General features: G+C 45.1%; 1 protein-coding gene across 3 annotated transcripts in view; it reads left to right on the plus strand.

Moving 5' to 3' along the window:
• The window catches only part of ARHGAP10 (Rho GTPase activating protein 10), a 1,108,509-nt gene that overhangs the window by 417,991 nt on the left and 669,567 nt on the right, over positions 1 to 20,951 (plus strand). For all 3 annotated transcript variants that reach the window (XM_086962271.1, XM_086962272.1, XM_086962274.1), the window contains exon 7: positions 15,019 to 15,123. In XM_086962271.1, coding sequence (XP_086818397.1) covers positions 15,019 to 15,123 — 105 coding nt within the window. The remainder of the gene's footprint in view (positions 1 to 15,018; positions 15,124 to 20,951) is intronic.

The following is a 20,951-nucleotide window of genomic DNA, read 5'->3' on the forward strand; positions in this document are numbered from 1 at the left end:
AGTTGTAGCCTTTGTGAGGACAATCTCTATGATTAAGCATGCCACCTCTGGTGGGCGAGAGATTTCATCCTGATAAAGGAATACTCATTTGACATTCTAGGTTCCTAGCTTGCTCTCAGCGTCAGACTCTGGTATTTCATTGTGGGAAGTATCTGAGTTGAGAGTGAATACCAGCCGTTCTCCAAATCTCCCCTGGACCTACTTTTGTGTTTTCCCAATTAAAACAAGTCATAGTTTTCATTTGTTGACTGTATTAAAAAAGCAGCAAAGCCACTGCGATGTTGAAAAGATTATAATATTAGCAGTGGCATTTCCCTGTTGTGTGGCCTTTTAGGCTCCGAGTGAATATTCCTGATTCATGCCCTTATATAGGTACAATTCACATTCCCCTAATATAGGCATGGAAATCAAGCCCTTATTTAGACATAGCCCATGCAGACCTAATACAGGCATGGCTACTTCCACCCGTACCAAACATCACAACGATTTCTTGGAAAATAAGCTTAAGCAGTTAGGGAACTTCCCTTATTTGAATATTGATTTGTCCAAGAACTCATGTACTTTCCAAAGAACGACTATTCCCTAGGTGTTCTTTCCTGACGTTATTATGTCCGACTTTACGTCAAACTATGGGATTCCTAGACACTTTCAAAGTATAAATATACCTTCACTTGCTCTAGCAAGACACTGTGGTTCGGAGCATTTCGGCTATCTACTTGCCCGACGTAGCTCACTACAGCAAGTGCCGAAGGAAGCCGACCCTCCATCTCACGCACTGATAAAGAGGCTGCTTTCTCTCGCCGAGAATCCAGCTCCAGTGTTTCCAAGCTCACTTTGCGGGGTGTTGGGAAATCAAGTCCTGAGACAGAGATACCAGACCTCCTTCATCCTAACTAAGGTATGGAGCTGATTAGAACCTAGAGAAGTCTTGGATAGATTTTTTGCAAAGAAAACTAAACCTATGCTACACAATACTTACTTCTTCCCGCGTACTAGACTTAGGTTAGGTACTTTGGGGTAGCCGTATTTTAGAAGCACCAGTTGAGTATTTTTAGTCATTGCTATTTATGTATGTATTTTCATATGGCTTAGAAACCATACAATGCTCTTACAGTATTATTTTATAATATTGTTCTCGCTGTACGCCTTATACTTTGCAGTCTGCATTCCGATTGTAGCGGTTCCCTTTTCTTGCATGAGAAAGAAGACTGTTCAGTAAACCTTTTATTGAAAACGCCCGTCTCTCTATTTCTCTGCAACTCTGTAGAAACGAAGCATGCACGATTGACTGAGTGAAATACTTATCTATTGTTTCCGCGACTCTAGAGATATATTTCTTATTCTTGGGAAACAAAGTTGTCATGTTTATGCGGTTGTCAAAAACGAATCCCTTCTTGTGAATTCAAGAAAGTTTATAGTGACCTCTGAGCTAGCTGGCACTCACTATTAAGTTTAATATATTCGATAGAGACCTAGTCGACCTCAGTCCTTCGTCTAATCTATAGGATATATTATTCCAATGCGCAGAGCCTATTCAGGATATAGGAACTGCACTACATCCCATGTGCTGTCTCGAAAGAATGAGTCACAGAAATCGGTTCCTTTTTTTACCACACTTTATTTCATTTTGCATAAAAACAAAAAGCCTGAGACTTTAAAAAAAAAATCTTTTTTATTGCCATTTATCATAATCACACGTGTTTTCATTTATCCACTTTGTTTTGGAACACTACACCTCTATTTTACCCAGATACAGTCCCATCATCAACTGTGCCCGTCTAAGGATAACAACCTACATATCATAAACAGTAATATTAAGCTTTCTAGGTTACTGCACATTGATAAAGTTCTATCCACTACAATACATTCTCCAAACTGCATGTGCCTATAAATGTCTGATGGTCCAACCCATCTCGAATAGGAGCTCCAACGGGGGGGTCTCCCTTATAATGCCTTTTAAAAGGTACCGATCAACAAACGTATGCAGGGTGGCATGCTGTCTTTCAGTATCTAGAGAAAACTAGTCTGGGTGTGCTTAACGCTAGTTAGGCAGCTATTGAGTGAACAGTCCTACCAGCAGACTAACAAAAAGCCTGAGACATATTGGCATAGTACACAGTGGATGTCTTGTGCATTGCTGTCAGGGTTCAAGTCTGTTAACCCCTTAAGTGCTGCCTCGGTGCATTGGCCGACGGCAGCACTACCTCCCCAGTGCTGCGCACGACCATTGGACGTCCATTCAGCACTAGTTCCAATGGACAGCGCAGCACTGGGGAGGAATGTTTAATAGCATCTATGAGGTTAATGCACCCAATGTTGTTGTAACCAAGGAGTAGAGTTTTATCAGGATACACTGTTATAACAGAGACTCATTAGCAGCACCAAGTCTTGCATATCAATGAGCAGTGTGTTTATCACATATAACAATCAACAAATAAGACCTGAATCTGTTTCCATCCCCCCAGGCACCACGTAGTAAGCGTATATGCCCAATGTTATGTCAATCCCAAGTCATCTCTAGATTTCCCATTACTGTCTGTTTAGGGAGGGAAAGAGCCTTGTATCTCCCAAACAGAGTCTTTGCCTAATTATTGCAGCAACTCACTTCTAAGGTCCAGACCCAGAAGAGTTTGAAAATACTTTCAAGTCGATCTCAGGCCCAGAAAGGGAATTATGTTTTTCCCTCTAAGTATTCAAGATCCCTTAAAACACAATAAATATAAGCCCTTTTCTTTACGAAGCATTTCAAGCAATTTAACAAAGGAGCATTCCTTAGATCAGACACATCACTGGTGGCATCAAAGCCATACGTTTACCAGCGAACCTCATAGTCGCCAGAAGGCCCTATGTTTTCAATTAATAACAGAAAACAGTAGAGGTTTTTATCCTAACTAAATCATTAAAGTGCAACAGTATTTTTAGCAATTTACTTTTGGCACACTTTCTAATCAGCACATTCCAAGATTGAGGAACATTGCTTGCCCAGGCATAAATAAGGGCTGAGAAGATTGGATGCTGAATTTTGTTGGGGTATTATAGCTTCGTGCCACGTTTCTTTCTTTTTTTTAACCCGGACGACCTTGCCCCTCTGATGATGCACCTGGGGTGCGCCAAATCCCCGGGAAGTGTAGGGATACCACTCCCACATTGCCCAGGTAACTCCACTCCGAGCTGACAATGATTCTGAGCCAGCAAGGGATCCAGCTTCTCAGTTCTCCTGCTTGCATCCTCATGGGCAGGAAGCAGCTAGGGCGATTTGTTTATGTCTGAGCCAGGGAAATATGGCAATTCTCAAAGTGCCGTAAGGAGTGTAGTTATGGCGAAAGTGAACGTGGATGTACACTTTGGATGCATGTTTACCCAAAGATTGATGCTTCACTCGACCCTTTTTGACCTAAGTCGGGCCAAACTGTTCTTTGGTGCAGATTTTGTCTATAATGTGTAAATCAGTGAAGCACTACAGATTTTCAGCAAGCACTACAGACCTACTTTATAAATACCCACCCACATTTTATAAGGCCTACCAGGGTCAGCACCAGTTTTTGAAGAGTCCCTTCTGTGACAGGCTACTTGTCACAAATACCGAGCGTCATCTCCAGCACCATTTGCCTCCAGTCCAAGCTCAGTAATGTGTATCATGATGGTCTTCTCGGACTCCAATCAGCAGCGGCAGGCGAAGGTAAGCGCGGTGGGGCGTGCGAGGGTGGGTTATCAACAAATGACAGAATAGGGAAAATTAAATAAATCCGATTCCGTTGTCTGTCGACATCCCCCCTGCCCTGCCCCACTGCGCTTACCTGCACCGGCCGCTGCTGACTCCAATGGCAGCTGTTGGCAGACAGTTCATGCAAGAGCGGGGTACAAAGAGGGATCAAAGGTAATGTGCCAGGCAGCCTGCTAAGAAGGATACCAATGAGGAGAGAAATGCAGATTGGCAATGAAAAACCTCCTTAATACTAAATACTCGTACGAACAAATCATCAATAATTATCTCACCAACAGTCATGGTGACTCATGACAGTTTCCAGGAGGCCATGAACATTGTGGCAGAGAATTTGAGTGCCAGCAATGTGATATCCTCGTCTGATGTCCTTTGAGAAGAAAGAGGAATTCCCAGGGGCAAATATAAATTAAAGATAGAGCAGAGCAGGCGAATGAAAAAAGACCACCTACATAACTATACAAGGAAGAAAACAGCCTGAACATAGTGAAACTAGGGATGCACAACAAATGCCTTTTCATCTCCCATTTAAAAAAAACTCTTTACCGGTCATTGCACGTCTGTTGTGTTTTCCCCAATATATTTTGGGCCACACCTCTTTCTTTAACCTGCTACGTTTAGCACTTTACGCTCCGTCATTTGCTGCTGAATTATTCTAGAAATGTTTGATTGTTTCTGATGGTATTTTGTCTCCTCAATACGAGTTGGGGTGTTACCATGGGAGGCTGTTGTGTTATGTGTGAAAGACCACGCTAAAGGATGCTAGCAAAGGCAGGGCCTTTCATTCAGAATTGTAACGATTTACAGCCTTTAGATAGGTGCGGTAGAGGCACTCACGGAGGATGTCCAGAAATCCGTGTCTCTTTTCCTGAAAGGACCCACCCCTACCTCCTACTCCTAGCTTGGGTGAGGTATTGGCCAGGATTCTCGAGATGCAATAGTGCTTCTACCATTTAGATGCAGCCAGGCCTGTCTGACGTCAGCAAAAGAAGACGAAAGCTGATAGGCCACTGACCAGTAGAAAAACAAGTATTTTTACAAAGGAAAACTAAACATTGCTAGTTTGTAGGTCTTGCCTATTATATATCCCGCAGGGATAAATAGGCGAGTATATAGTAGGCAAAACAAAATCTCTACCAACTGCGGAATACGTCCAGTTCATGTGATGCAGTCGTGTGAGACGCGCGCGTGTATGTCAAACCCATCAGCCTCGCACCAGACTTTAATGGAATTCGCTCCCAAGCTGCTCCCCCGCATCAGACTTCAAAGCAATGCGCTCCCGCCCCGCTCCCCCCACAGCAATGTCAAGAGCTTGTTACTAATGCAGCATCTCCTTAATCACGGTTTCACGCAGCTATTTCCTTTAATACTGCACTGACTCAAGAAATGTTTTATCTCTTTTTAAACGCAGCATTTAAATTGACTCGATACATGATCTTTAACAATGCCAGGACTTCGAGAAATATTTATCTTTTTATTAACGCAGACATCCAGACATCCTCCTTAAGTGTACACGTAACTCATAACGTACAAATGGTTCTCTTTTTTAGAAATATGTAGTATCTTAAACAGTAATGTGTTTGTGGTAAAATTGGAACAGCACTATGATGGACGCATCTAAGTATTTCCCCCTGTTAGCAATATGTTAGGGCTTTTAGCCAATATAAGTTTTTTTTCTCCCCAAAAACTTTATTTGTTAATCACAGGCAACGTCAAGGAGGTTTTGTATTGTTTTGCTTAAACAACATGTGTACCTTATTGTAAGTTTACACAGTACTCTAGATGATTATTTCTCTTCCTTCTCTCTTTTTTTTCTGTCACATTAGCACAAAAGGTATATAACTTTCCATTATGTATCTTGAATGGAGATTAAAATTGCTCTCACATCTTTGGTCTCTTTGTCTCACACTCAACACTTTTATTTTACACTCGTTATTTTTGTTTCACAATTTTTTTTGGGCACACACATTACCAGCCGTCAGTGCACACTTCCACCAGGCAGACACACCACTAGCCATTAGTGCACGCTTCCTATAGACACACACACCACCAGCTATCATCACCAGTCAGTGCATACTTCCATCATGCACACACACCACTAGCCGTTAGTGCACGCTTCCATCAGGCACACATCACCATCCGTTAGTGCACGCTTTCACCAGACAGACACACAACGCCAACTGTCATTGCACGTTTTAACAGGCACACTCCTCCAGCCGTCAGTGCACATATTAACCAAACATTCAAACCACCAGCTATAATTGCATACTTCCACCAAGCACACACACCACCAGCCGTCAGTGCACGCTTCCACCAGGCATACACACCACGAGCCATCAGTGTACACTTTCACCAGGCATACACCACCAGCCGTTAGTGCGCGCTTTCACTAGGCACATGCACACCACCAACTGTCAGTGCACGTTTTAACAGGCACACTCCAGCCGTCAGTGCACGCTTTCACTAGGCAAACACACCACCAGCTATAATTGCACGCTTCCACCAGGCACACACACCACCTGCCATCATCACCAGTCATCAGTGCACGCTTCCACCATGCACACACATTACTAGCCGTCAGTGCACGCTTCCAACAGGCAGACACAAACAGCCGTCAGTGCACGCTTTATAGGCACACACACCCCCAACCATTAGCGTCAGACATACACAAGCATCAGACATCCACAAGCATCAGACATCCACAAGCATCAGACATCCACAAGCATCAGGCATCCACAAGCATCAGGCATCCACAAGCATCATGTATCCACAGGCATCAGACATCCACAGGCATCAGACATCCACAAGCATCAGGCATCAGAAATCCACAAGCATCAGACATCCACAAGCATCACCCATCCACAAGCATCACCCATCAGACATCCACAAGCATCACCCATCAGACATCCACAAGCATCAGGCATCCAAAAAGGATCTGGCATGCACAAGCATCAGGCATTCACAAGCGTCAGGCATCCACAAGCATCCACAAGCCTCAGGCATCCACAAGCCTCAGGCATCCACAGGCATCAGGCATCCACAAGCGTCAGACATCCACAAGCATCACCCATCAGACATCCACAAGCGTCAGGCATCCACAAGCGTCAGGCATCCACAAGCGTCAGGCATCCACAAGCGTCCGGCATCCACAAGCGTCCGGCATCCACAAGCGTCAGGCATCCACAAGCGTCAGGCATCCACAAGCGTCAGACATCCACAAGTATCAGACATCCACAAGCATCACCCATCAGACATTCACAAGCATCGGGCATCCAAAAAGGATCTGGCATGCACGCGTTAGGCATCCACAAGCGTTAGGCATCCACAAGCATCAGACATCCACAAGCGTCAGGCATCCACAAGCGTCAGGCATCCACAAGCGTCAGGCATCCACAAGCGTCAGGCATCCACAGGCGTCAGGCATCCACAGGCGTCAGGCATCCACAGGCGTCAGGCATCCACAGGCGTCAGGCATCCACAAGCGTCAGACAGCCACAAGCATCAGGCATCAGACATCCACAAACATCAGACATCCACAAGCGTCAGGAATCCACAAGCGTCCCTTTCATCAGCTCTCTGCCATCCTCGTTAGCTTCAAATGTTTCTGGTTCCTCACAAGGCCCCTCCAGCTCTCGCCTTGCTACATTTTACATTGCCACAGCACCACTCCACGCCACAGCACCACTCAGCACCACTGAACACTACAGCATCACTCTGCACCACTGAACGCTACAGCGTCACTCGGCAACACTGAACGCCACAACATCACTCTGTGCAACCATTCAACAACAACTTGTTCAAATATGTTCTCTCAATGTTTCAAGCTTTATTACAAATGTCACAAACAGATGTTAATATTTCACTTCTGTTCTTGGATTTTCGTCATAATAAAATACACTAAACATTATCTTAAGAAAAGTTATTTACAAAAGTTTAAGCTATTGCCATAAATTACAATAACTTCTATTTAAGTATTATTATAAAAAATAAATAAAAGCCATTGTTATTTGTAATATCAATACATCTAAGCCACGTAAATACAACACATATTGCATTACAAATGCTATAGGTGTCACGTTTGCGAAAGTTAAAACTATTGGCATTGTAAATGAAAAAGCTACTTCGCTATTTTCAAAACCAACACATAAATAAACAAGCATTAGGAATGCATTAGGGCTCGGGTTTGTTTGAGTTTCATATAATGGCATTGTAAATGGTAATGTGTTTTAGCCATGTTTTTTGGAGTGCACTGACAGCTGTTGATGATTGTGCCAAATGAAAGAGTGGCTGGTGCACTGTCAGCTGCTGGTGTGTGTGTGTGTTTAGTGAAAGTTGCACTGACATTGTTTGTTGTGTGCGTGGGTGTTTAGCGGCACTGATGCATGGTCGTGTTTGTTTTTGGTGAAAGCGTACATTGATGGTTGTTGGTGTTTGTGCCTGGTGAAAGCATTCATTGACGGCTGGGGGTGTGTTGTTGTGTGTGTTGTTTTCTGTGTAGTGGTGAGTGTGTGCTGGTGAGTCTGTGGGGGTGAGCCTGGGGTGTGAGTGTGGTGGTGAGTGTGTTGTGGTGAGTGGTGACGAGTGTGTGCTGTTGAGAGAGTGAGGTGTGTGGTTTGTGTGTGTGTTATGTGTGTGGTGTGTGTGTGGTATGTGTGTGTGGTGTTTTCTGCACACTCACACACTGCCCATACACACTCACACACTGCTCACCCGCACACTCCCAATGTCACCCTGCATAGTCACACACTGTTTATTCTGCACACTCACACAATGTGCACCCTTACACACTGTCACTCTGCACTCACTGTCACTCTGCACTCACTGTCACTCTGCACTCACTGTCACTCTGCACTCACTGTCACTCTGCACTCACTGTCACTCTGCACTCACTGTCACTCTGCACTCACTGTCACTCTGCACTCACTGTCACTCTGCACTCTGCACTCCTCATCTGCACTCTGCACTCCTCATCTGCACTCTGCACTCCTCATCTGCACTCTGCACTCCTCATCTGCACTCTGCACTCCTCATCTGCACTCCTCATCTGCACTCCTCATCTGCACTCCTCATCTGCACTCCTCATCTGCACTCCTCATCTGCACTCCTCATCTGCACTCCTCATCTGCACTCCTCATCTGCACTCCTCATCTGCACTCTGCACTCTCAATCTGCACTCTGCACTCTCAATCTGCACTCTGCACTCTCAATCTGCACTCTCAATCTGCACTCTCAATCTGCACTCTCAAAATGCACTCTGAATCTGCACTCTGCACTCCTCAATCTGCACTCCTCAATCTGCACTCCTCAATCTGCACTCCTTAATCTGCACTCCTCAATCTGCACTCCTCAATCTGCACTCCTCAATCTGCACTCCTCAATCTGCACTCCTCAATCTGCACTCCTCAATCTGCACTCCTCAATCTGCACTCTCAATCTGCACTCTCAATCTGCACTCTCAATCTGCACTCTCAATCTGCACTCTCAATCTGCACTCTGCATTCTCAATTTGCACTCTGCATTCTCAATCTGCACTCTGCATTCTCAATCTGCACTCTGAATCTGCACTCTGCATTCTCAATTTGCACTCTGCATTCTCAATCTGCACTCTGCATTCTCAATCTGCTCTCTGCATTCTCAATCTGCTCTCTGCATTCTCAATCTGCTCTCTGCATTCTCAATCTGCTCTCTGCATTCTCAATCTGCACTCTGCACTCTCAATCTGCACTCTGAATCTGCACTCTGCATTCTCAATCTGCACTCTGCATTCTTCGCACTCACTCTGCACTCACTATCACTCTCGCACTCACTCTGCACTCACTGTCACGCTGATTGAGGTAAGGGAGTCCGGTAATTAATTCCAGTAAGTTTATATTACAAAATGCTACTGTTCAGCAGCAGGGTTTGCCATATACAGGTCCTTAACGTTGTAGGAATGAATGTCTTGGGGTTAACAGCTATAACGCACTGTGCATGTGTTAACCACCGTATTATGAACCGCAGCAGACAAAACCATCACAAAACAATAAAGACAAAAGTCCAAGGAGGGGGCATATGTACACCTGCACCAACATTACCATACATACCACACATGCGCGCGTAACCGAGGCATAAAGAGAAATAGAGGTGTGCGCAGCTCTCGGGGCTTACTCTGAGCAGTCACGAATTCAGTGAATTTATAAATTAAGGTTCATGAGGCAAAATCCAATAAAATGATACAGGTTTGATACGCCCACAGTCACAAAATGTTAATTCATGTCAAGTTTCCGTATCAAATCGAAACACATTTCCACAGAGCGCCCTGAATCGCCCGTCTGATTGTGTAAGCGCTGCACAAACGCTAAATGAAATAGAAAGACTTTGAAATCGCTATCATGTTACATGTTTGTTTCAGGGCACGCGTTTACATTACAAACATGTTATTAAATGTAACAGCACAGCAGGTTTTAGGTTTGAACGTTCGGAATGACTAAAGTTTGGTGCAAGGCGAGAACTTCACGTCTTGCCCCCAGAATTCAGGAAATATTTTTCTACGAAGAAAGTTGCAGGTGAAAAGCAAATACAACTTACCAGATGGCAGGCTTGCTTATGGGTTGGAGCTCTGAACGCTGCTCTGCGGCAGCGTCGTCCCGGTGGCCTCGAGACTGGAAAAATTTTGCTCTTAACCCCTCCCCTGCTGATGACGGAACCGCTCCGTCATCAGCTACAGTTGAGCTGTGCTGATGACGGAGCGGTTCCGTCATGGCCCGGCCGCCGTGCCTGCGCGGCGCTGATTTCGCGCCTGCGTGGCAGTTTTAATGAGCGGGGCGGGTCATGACGGAACCGCTCCGTCACCAGCACAGCTCAACTGTAGCTGGTGACGGAGCGGTTCTGTCGCCAGCATGCGGCGGCCGCGCGGCCGCCCCGCCCCTTTAGCGCTGCGGCGGAATAGCCGCCGCAGCGAAAGGGTTAAAGGAATCTCTTTGTTTAGCTGAAGTTGGAAGCGCAGTGGTTTGTTCTCCTCACGAGATGTCCTCTCTGACTGCTTCTCGGCCTGTGCCTGGCTGCAGGGAAGCCTGCCTGAACTCTCTCAAGCCCAGAGCTGACTGGCTGCCTCACAGATTGTTTCCTCGACAAACGCGCTGCTGAATGGTGAACGCGCTCACACCATCTGCATTGCATTACACAGGCACCCTGACAGCTCCTAATGAAAATTAATGGACTGCCGTGCGCGAAACCGCACAGAAAATGCCAAAAATGGCGGACGAAAATTATAATTGCCCTATCGCGTCAAAACTACTAAAAAGACAGCACCGCAAGGACCAATCACCATGTAGATGGTAAAATAAAGCACTGCAAAAGCTCGCGCACAGAGGAATTATTCAAGCAGGAATCGGAACCCCGTAAGAATAGGAGCTTGCAGCTCCGCCCCACTTCTCACGAAGTGGTGACGTCGCCGAGCCCTAAAAATGTGTCATTTACAATACCAATAGCTCAAACTTTCCTAATGCGAGACCTATAGCAACTACACTTTCAAAGACTGGCTTTTTATATTAGCCCCTGCACCACTATAGCTACAAATTAAGCACTATAAAAACAAATGGAACAAAGCCATTATTTAGTTGTAGTTTCAGCTAATATTGTAATAACATTTTATTTTAATTAAAAACACATTATGTATACTTTATATGCTCTCCATAACATAAACTAACCAAAGGAATATAATCCATGAAGCTGAAAACATTGCGTGAAGCTGCAAAATATTTAGAACCTAGACACTTTTTTCTCTTGACAAAATCAGTTCTAATAAAAACATTTGTAGCTACTTTTTTAAACGTGTAAAGAAAGAAAAAAAGCAGTTTTTTGTTCAGAAGAAACAATATGTTTTACGGTATAAGCTTTAAACAATTTAAATAAACAAATTTGCGTACGTTCATTTTGTAACTGGGCTAAGCTATTGTAATGCATTGCCATTTAATTCAGACAAAAAACACAGACCGAAAGTCTGCAAGAGTGTGAAAGATCACATGTTTTCACCATTTGGAAACGAAACAAGAACAGGATACTTTAGTGCTTTAAGCTGCGTCGTAAAGATTGTAATCTATTGCCTGGCAGCATCTGTGAGATGCAAATCAACTAACAGCAGGAAGCTAAGCTCCGGAAAAAAAATGGAAGTCACTGCTGAAGTAATGGGTAAAAACACAACTCCCCCTTCGCATACGTTTCAATGCACGGAAAATGCTATTACTTTGTAGTCGTCAATATAAATAAAAATGTCATGTTTGCCTATATTTTACAAAGAGAACGGACCCAGGAAACTCCGTCAAAAGCCGTAAAATACATCACCAAAAAAAGATGTACATTAAAACATTAGCTTTACTTAAAATACTGTTGGCCAGGCCCCTTGCCCCTATGCGTCTTAGTGTCACTGCGCCTGCTGCACCACTATTGCATACATGTAAATCGTCAGTGTGAACTATGCCCATTCTATTAATAGGATCTCTGCTAATATTACAAGGAACAATTTAATAACAGCCCCAGCAACACTAACAATACATATTAAGTCCAGTAAACTCAGCTGTCAAACAGCAAGTGTTAAATCGTAATTAATCTAATAAATTGGTATTTTTTAGCCTTTAAAGCACTAGTCCGGGCCATTCCTACAGTTTCTGTGTTAAATATTAAGGGACACCACTACATCACTCGGGGACACCACACTACTCAGGGACACCACCACGCCACTCGGGGACACCACCACACCACTCGGGGACACCACCACAGCCCTCAGGGACACCACCACAGCCCTCAGGGACACCACCACAGCCCTCAGGGACACCACCACAGCCCTCAGGGACACCACCACAGCCCTCAGGGACACCACCACAGCCCTCAGGGACACCACCACAGCACTGAGGGACACCACCACAGCACTCGGGAACACCACCATAGCACTCGGGTACACCACCACAGCCCTCAGGAACACCCCCACAGCCCTCAGGAACACCCCCACAGCCCTCAGGAACACCCCCACAGCCCTCAGGGACACCCCCACAGCCCTCAGGGACACACCCACAGCCCTCAGGGACACCCCCACAGCATTGATGGACACCACCACAGCACTCGGGGACACCAACACAACACTCCGGGACACCACCACAGCCCTCCGGGACACCACCACAGCCCTCCGGGACACCACCACAGCCCTCCGGGACACCATCACAGCCCTCCGGGACACCACCACAGCCCTCCGGGACACCACCACAGCCCTCCGGGACACCACCACACCACTCGGGGACACCACCACACCACTCGGGGACACCACCACACCACTCGGGGACACCACCACACCACTCTGGGACACCACCACACCACTCTGGGACACCACCACACCACTCTGGGACACCACCACACCACTCTGGGACACCACCACATCACTCTGGGACACCACCACATCACTCTGGGACACCACCACATCACTCTGGGACACCACCACATCACTCAGGGACACCACCACATCACTCAGGGACACCACCACATCACTCAGGGACACCACCACATCACTCTGGGACTCCACCACATCACTTTAATACACCAGCACATCATTCAGCCCAACCACATCATCACTCAGCACCACAACAGCATCACTCAGCACCACAACAGCACTGTACTTGCTTGCTAACAACAAGCATTGCCATAGCCAATAGGACTTGCATTAGGAAAGTGTAAGCTATTGGCTTTGTAAATAGCAATGCTATTAATGTATATATTTTCAAAGCAAACACATATTAAAAAAATAATTGTCATTTACAATACCAATAGCTCACACTTTCCTAATGCAAGACCTATTGCATTGCAAATGCTTGTTATCAGACTGCTGCCTGTGTCTGCAGAACACATTCTGGTTATTTCACCAAGTAGTACAAGGAATTGTAAGCAGGGCACAAGTCGGGGGTACACGCGGATGGACGGCGTCCACCCACTTTTTTCCCAGGGTGAGCGCAAAGAGTTTGGGCCCTACTGAATAATGTGCTGAACTGGTCCCCGTGTAATTACCAAACACCGGGACACTTTCAGCAGCGCCTGCACGTTGTCTGCTTTCCTTCAGCAACAAGCAACAACGTGCAGGCGGGGATGGGGCTTTCTTATTTAAGACTCCTACTGGTCCCATAACAAAGGCCGAATTTGAGGGGTCATCAGGCGTCCTTTTGTTCCAAGTCTTTTGGCTCGGAGCAGTCTGAAGCAGCACGCCTGATGCAAATGAAGCGGAGGGGAAACAAAGGCTCACACCTTGTTAGCACTACACACATACTTAAGAGAGGAAGCTTTTCACTTTGTTCAGTCCCTGTTTAGGAGATATGCATGCGCTGTAAGAATGTCAGATGTGTTGATCTTTCCCAGTATTTGCACAAAATAAATTGCATTTACATCGAGCTTACTACACCTGAGGAGGTGTTGAAATAATTTAAAAACAACTATTTTTTCTTCTATAGCCCTACTCATCCTAATGCAGGGTGTCAGAGCGCTTTACAGCAACACATGCATATTACATGTACAATACATGATTTAATTTTACAAATGAATGAACAGGATGAGTTACATAAAACTGGGGGATTGCAAGGTTTAGAAGTCACATAACATCTTCCATAGCTCACTGTGCTATTATCCTCCCAATGCGCTCAAACGTACACATGATAGACCTGCTAAACATATATGTGAGGGCTTTAGATCTGATGTCACTTATTGTGATGCCACTTCCTGTAAAGTAGTGGCTTGTGATGCCACTTTCTATGATGTCATTTCCTGTGATGCCATGTGTGATGTCATGCGCTCTGATGTCGTGCGCCGTGATGTTGTGCGCCGTGATGTCATGTACTGTGATGTTGTACGCCGTGATGCCATGCACCGTGATTTTGAGTGTCATGATGTCACTTGCATACTGCCTAACTAGGTTAGTTCCCTCCACTTCTGTTTTTTTAGGACTTGTGCCCTGATTAAATGCAGGGCCAAAGACCACAAATGAGTGCTGAGCTCTGACTTACCGCCTACAAGTCTGCAAATGTCCTCTTTTATAAGAAACAAGTCCCATAATAGGCGAATTCTTGGCATTGGCTCGTGAGAAGGTAAGTGTGAGGCGAGAGGAGGGGAGGAATGTTCTGGAGCGTGGATGGACACAACTTGCTGTCGAAGATGGAAAGCCTCAGTTTTGCGTATTGTTATGAAAAAAAGCAATAATGTATTCAATATTCTGTGCAGCCTTTGTTGAATTAAAATGTTTCTGTTATTATATGTTTACCTTTCGCCTCCTCTCGCCCGTCTTGTAGATGCTGTCGTTTTTTCAAGGAATCTTCACATTTTATCATCAGGGCTATGAACTTGCGAAAGACTTCAACCACTACAAGACGGTGTTACAAATCAACATCCAGAATGTAAGCAACCATTTCTGCGTGACTTTTAGGTGGGCGCTCGGACGGTTAGGGAGTAGCAACTGCTGCGGTGCGAGTTGGCATATGCTATTATGGTTGCAGTGCGCCCACTGAATGATACCAGCGTTTTGGAAAAAACTCACTTCGTCTGCAAGCTTCCAGTCTCCTTCCCTATGTATTTTCCCCGCCTTTAGCTTTCCTTGCCAATAGTCGTTTCCATCTCTCCTATCCCTTCTCCTCTAGCGCTTTAAGGGGAGGCTTTGGGGATCAAGAAATGTACACTGATTTAACGGTCTGTACTTCCAGTTTGGAATTGAACAGTCTGGTGTTTGTTTTATGTAAATATTATAACTACATTTCGCTGTACTGATGGGATTGAAATTTAAAATAGAGGAAAGTGATCAAATGCTGCCATCTCCTGTCCAGAAAGTAGTACGATTTATGTTTCGCATTAAGTTCTACCTAGTGACATTATTCACATACAGATGGCATTTTTTGCGAGGAATTACATTTATAAAGATACCATTTTTCCCCACAGAACAACAAGGACCATTTTAACGCCCTTTGGTAACATTATTAAATCTATCTTTCTTTCGGACACACTAAATTGTTTGTATTCTCAAAGAAACCATACCAGTAATGTCTGATAGAATCACTCATTGGACGTTAACTAGGGAATCGACCTTTTTTATTAACTGATGTTTCCTTTTGTGTTTTGTAATTTTTTTTTATGAAGGTTGAGATAGTTTGTTGTGGTTGTATATAGATCCAGGGAATGTGAGAAGGTAATGGGATGAAGATTCATATATTGGTCACAAGCATTCTAAAGCGAGTTGGTTTCTCAAAAGTTCCCATTTATGGGAAGATTTGTGCGGTCTAAATCCAGTGGTGCAGGGACAATTTTCGGAGTGGGGCTGCTGGTATCAGTGTTATATCACCGAAGTCATAGGGATTGTGAAAAATCCAAGTATCACACAAAGAACAAGTGTAGCAAATGAGCCATGTCAGTACATCAGAGTGAATGGTATGTGGTATGTAGCCAGTGGTGCATTTTAGAGCACACTGCTGCAAATGTATTACTAAAGCATTGCATGTTAACACATTTTCAGTTTAAAAAAACACTTTTTCTGTTGAAATGCCAACAAAAGTCACACTGACTTCCAGTTTTACTGATACAACTATATAGCACACAAACAATAGTGTGTGGAAATTGAGTTCCAACACATATTTGTTAATTGCGGATCACCAAGTATCTTGGTTTGCTTTGATTGTATCTTTAGAAAGGTATTTAAATGGTGTTGTGTTTTGTTAAAAAAAAGCTTGACTTTATATAGCATTTCCTTTCACACTCCTTTTGCAATCAGAGACAGAAAAGTAAACACCATTCTCCATTTTAAAAGAAGAAGCTGCAATTTGTCAGAAGACATAGCCTAACATTTGACCTCTGTCTTTGAATGCACAGCAACTATGACCAGAGAAAAACAAACTTTAAAGGTATCTTTATTGCTCATTTACTTTCTAAACTCCAGGATGTTTAGCGCCTCTACTTCCCGTTCCTATGTCTACATATACAGAAATTGACAAGCTCACGCCCAAGAACCTGAAAACTGGATATAAGTTTGTCAATGTCTGTATATTTATTGTAACTTTTTTCTCCCCCACCCCCTCCACATTTATTGAATTTCTGCAAAAAACTCAGCCATTTTCCGACAGTCCCAGTCGACTTTTGGTCTTGTACACTTGTTCCATTGTAAGGTACTATTGTATTTATTCTTGACCAGCACAAGGCCGTTACCAGTAGTAGGCGTCTGACCTTTCTGTTGTTTAGTTCATAGAGCACTTTTGCTTTCTTCCCACCTCATATCCTTATCCTGATTGGTATGACTTAGCCGTTCAAACCTTGGGTGATCAAAGGTGGCTTGTGGGAATAAAAAGAGGGATTAATACTGGCACAAATGTTTGACTGTGGAGAAAGCACGATAGTGGCATTACTATTGACAAGTGATTGACAGTAGAGAAAAAGAAAGCAAGGTTATCAACCTACTCTGCGAAGAAACTGGAACAAAATCACCTTCGACCAGATCTCCTCATCGCTTCTTCAAAACCCCCCGGCCCACTCTTCGAACCCCAACCAAGCAGCCATTAACCTCACTCAATGGCTAACCAACAGCGCAGACAACCTAGCACCTTTGAAAAACGTCAAATCAAACTAGCCAGCAAAAAAGCCTCCTGGTTCAACGATGACCTCAAGAAATCCAAGAAACTCTGTCGTTCCCTTGAGAAAGCCTGGAAAAAAGACCCAAACACCAGCACCAGAGACGCCTTCAAAAACGCCACCCGCATTCACCACCAACTGATCCGGACTGCCAAGAAAGCCGCATTCAAAGACCGGCTAGACAACAACGCCCACAACAGCAAGGAATTATTCAACATCGTCAAAGAGTTTACCAACCCTACTGCCAACTCCAACGACATCACTCCCTCTCAAACCCTTTGTGACTCCCTAGCTTCGTTCTTCTACAACAAAATCGCTGACATCCACAACAGCTTCGACAACCAACCCGGAGACCAACCCACCCAACCTTCTGCCGTACCTTCATCCCCCTTGCACATCCTTACTGACTGGAACCCAATCTCTACTGAAGACACCATCCGCCTGATGAACTCCATCCACTCAGGATCCCCCACGGACCCATGCCCTCACCACATCTTCAACAAAGCAGACTCCATCATAGCACCACACCTCCGAGACGTCAACTGCTCCCTCAACTCCGCCACCTTCCCGGAAAGCTGGAAACACGCCGAACTCAGCGCCCTTCTGAAGAAACCCACAGCTGACCCCACCGAACTCAAAAACTACAGCCCCATCTCGCTCCTTCCATTCCCGGCCAAAGTCATCGAGAAAGCTGTCAACAACCAGCTCGCCGCCTTCCTCGAAACCAACAAATCCCTCGACTCCTCACAGTCCGGCTTCCGAGCAAAACACAGCACTGAGATCGCACTCATCGCAGCAACAGACGACATTCGAACGTTATTGGACAATGGAGACACAGTCGCCCTCATCCTCCTCGACCTCTTCGCAGCCTTCGACACAGTTTGCCATAGCACCCTGATACACCGCCTCAGAAACATCGGAATCCAAGGAAAAGCTCTGGAATGGATCACCTCGTTCCTCGCCGGAAGAACTCAGAGAGTCCGTCTCCCGCCATTCAAATCAGAGGCCACCGAAGTCATCTGCGGCGTGCCACAAGGATCTTCACTCAGCCCCACCCTCTTCAACGTATACATGAGCCCCCTCGCGGCCATCGCACTTCAACACAACCTCAACATCATCTCCTACGCTGATGATACTCAACTGATCCTCTCACTCACCAAAGACCCCAACACCGCCAAAACCAACCTACATGAAGGAATGAAAGAAGTAGCCGAGTGGATGAAGCACAGCCGCCTGAAACTGAATTCAGACAAAACAGAAGTCCTAATCTTAGGTACCTCCCCCTCCGCCTGGGATGACTCTTGGTGGCCAGAGGCACTTGGAAAAGCACCCATCCCGACGGACCACGCACGGAACCTGGGCGTCATCCTGGACTCCTCACTCTCGATGAACAGACAAGTCAACGCCGTCTCATCATCCTGCTTCAACATTCTTCGCATGCTCAAAAAAACATTTCGCTGGATCCCCACCGAAACTAGAAAAACGGTCACCCACGCATTGGTTACAAGCCCCCTGGACTACGGAAACACCCTATACGCCGGTACCACCGCAAAAGTTCAGAAAAAACTCCAACGTATCCAGAACGCATCAGCCAGGCTCATACTAGACATCCCGCGTAAAGACCACATTTCTGATCACCTGAAAAACCTCCACTGGCTCCCCGTCAATAAAAGGATTACATTCCGCCTCCTAACCCACGCACACAAAGCACTGTACGATCTTGGACCCGACTGCCTCAACACACGACTTTCCTTCTACACCCCCTCCCGCCAGTTACGCTCCTCCAACCAAGCCCTTGCTGCCGTACCTCGCATCAACAAAACCACCATGGGTGGAAGATCCTTCTCCTACCTGGCAGCTAAAACCTGGAACTCACTTCCTATTCACCTTCGCCTCACTCAGAACCACCTAGCATTCAGAAAGCAACTTAAAACCTGGATATTCGACAAGTAACTCCCCACCCTTCCTCAAGCGCCTTGAAACCCTCTGGGTATGTAGCGCGCTATATAAATAATTTGACTTGACTTGACTAATACATTCTGAAAATTATTTGAGGCATAGATAGGTGGACCTCTATAATTGCCAAATATTTACACGTCTGTAAATAAACAAAGTGTCAGACATCGGGCAAGGGAGGTTAACCTTTTTTAGATTCCCAGGCCCTTTACCTTTCAGTCCTAACTCTATAGCTGTGAATTGTCTGCAGACTGGTAAAAATCCGTTTGAATTTAGTATGTACATGCAAGGTCACACTTCTCAGCAAGGAAAATATTTTCCTATGAAGATCTTTATTCCCAAAAATCCCGTAAAAGCATTGGTTTCTTTGAGGCACACTTTATGACTATTCGTGCACCAGTTATGCCTATTCAAGGAAGGTGTAAGCATGAAAATATGATGTTTATGAGAAAATGCTGGGCCTTAACTATGTTAATACCTTGTGCGTTTCCCGCAAAGTCATCTTCCTTCACACATGAATGAATGAATGAATGAAGAGGGTTTTGTATAGCGTAACGTTCACTCCAAGGAGCATCTTGGCGCTTTTGCGGATAGCAAGAAAAACAGGTGTGTAATGATATGTAGAGATGTTAAACAGAGGGAGAGAAGAGACTAAGAGAGGATGAGTTTATATTAGTGACAGTGCTAGGTGGTCTGGGGTGGCGAGGATCCATGTTTTGAGGAGCTTCCTGAAGGTGAGTTCATTGTGAGTATGCCTCAATTGAGTAGGTAGGGTGTTCCAGGCTTTTGTCCCTAGTACTGCCATGGTTTTTCCACCCTGTGTTTTCAGTTTGAAATTTGGGATGGTTAGTAGATTATCTGATGTGGACTGCTGAGTTCGCTTAGTGTAATAGTGCTTGATTTTAGATCTCAGATATTCTGGGCCTGATTCATTTATGGCTTCGTAGGTAATAGTCAGGATTTTGAATAGGATCCTTTTGTGAACTGGTAGCCAGTGAAGAGTATTGAGCACCTCAGCTGAGGGAGAGCACCTGGGGAACCCGAGTACCAGCCTTGCGGCGGAGTTTTGTACTACTTGTAGTCTTTTCTCAACAGTCTTTTTTGTTCCTGCATAGAGACTGTTGCAGTAGTCCAACCGTGACAGAACTACGGCCACTGCAACAGTCTTCCCGGCATGTAATGGGAGTAGGTAAAAAAATAATTTGGAGGGTTTTTATAGTTTGGAAACACATGCCTGCGATGGTAAGTGCTTGCTTATGGAAGGATAGTGTTGGGTCGAATTTTATTCCTAAATTTGTAGCGGTGTCAACTGTGGTAGGCGGGGCTTCTGAGTCGGAGGGCCACCATTGGGTGGGTCTAAAAACATTGGACTTTCCGAACAGCATGATTTCTGTTTTAGAGCTATTGCATCTGAGGTGATTTATTTTCATCCAGTTCATTACTGCGGTAAGGCAGTGATGGAATTTTTCTTCCGCTGCTGTGGAGTTTTTATCTATGGTGAGGAACAGTTGCGTGTCATCTGCGTAGGCAATTGATTCAATATTGAAGGTAAAATCAGCGAAAGGAGGGGAAGACATATAAAGATTAAAGAGGGTAGGGCTCAGGGAGGAGCCCTGATAGACCCCTGATGATAGCCACTTCCCTTCAGATATGTAGCTAC

Source organism: Lissotriton vulgaris, chromosome 3_1 (genome assembly GCF_964263255.1).
Source record: "Lissotriton vulgaris chromosome 3_1, aLisVul1.2, whole genome shotgun sequence".
NCBI classification, from domain to species: domain Eukaryota; kingdom Metazoa; phylum Chordata; class Amphibia; order Caudata; family Salamandridae; genus Lissotriton; species Lissotriton vulgaris.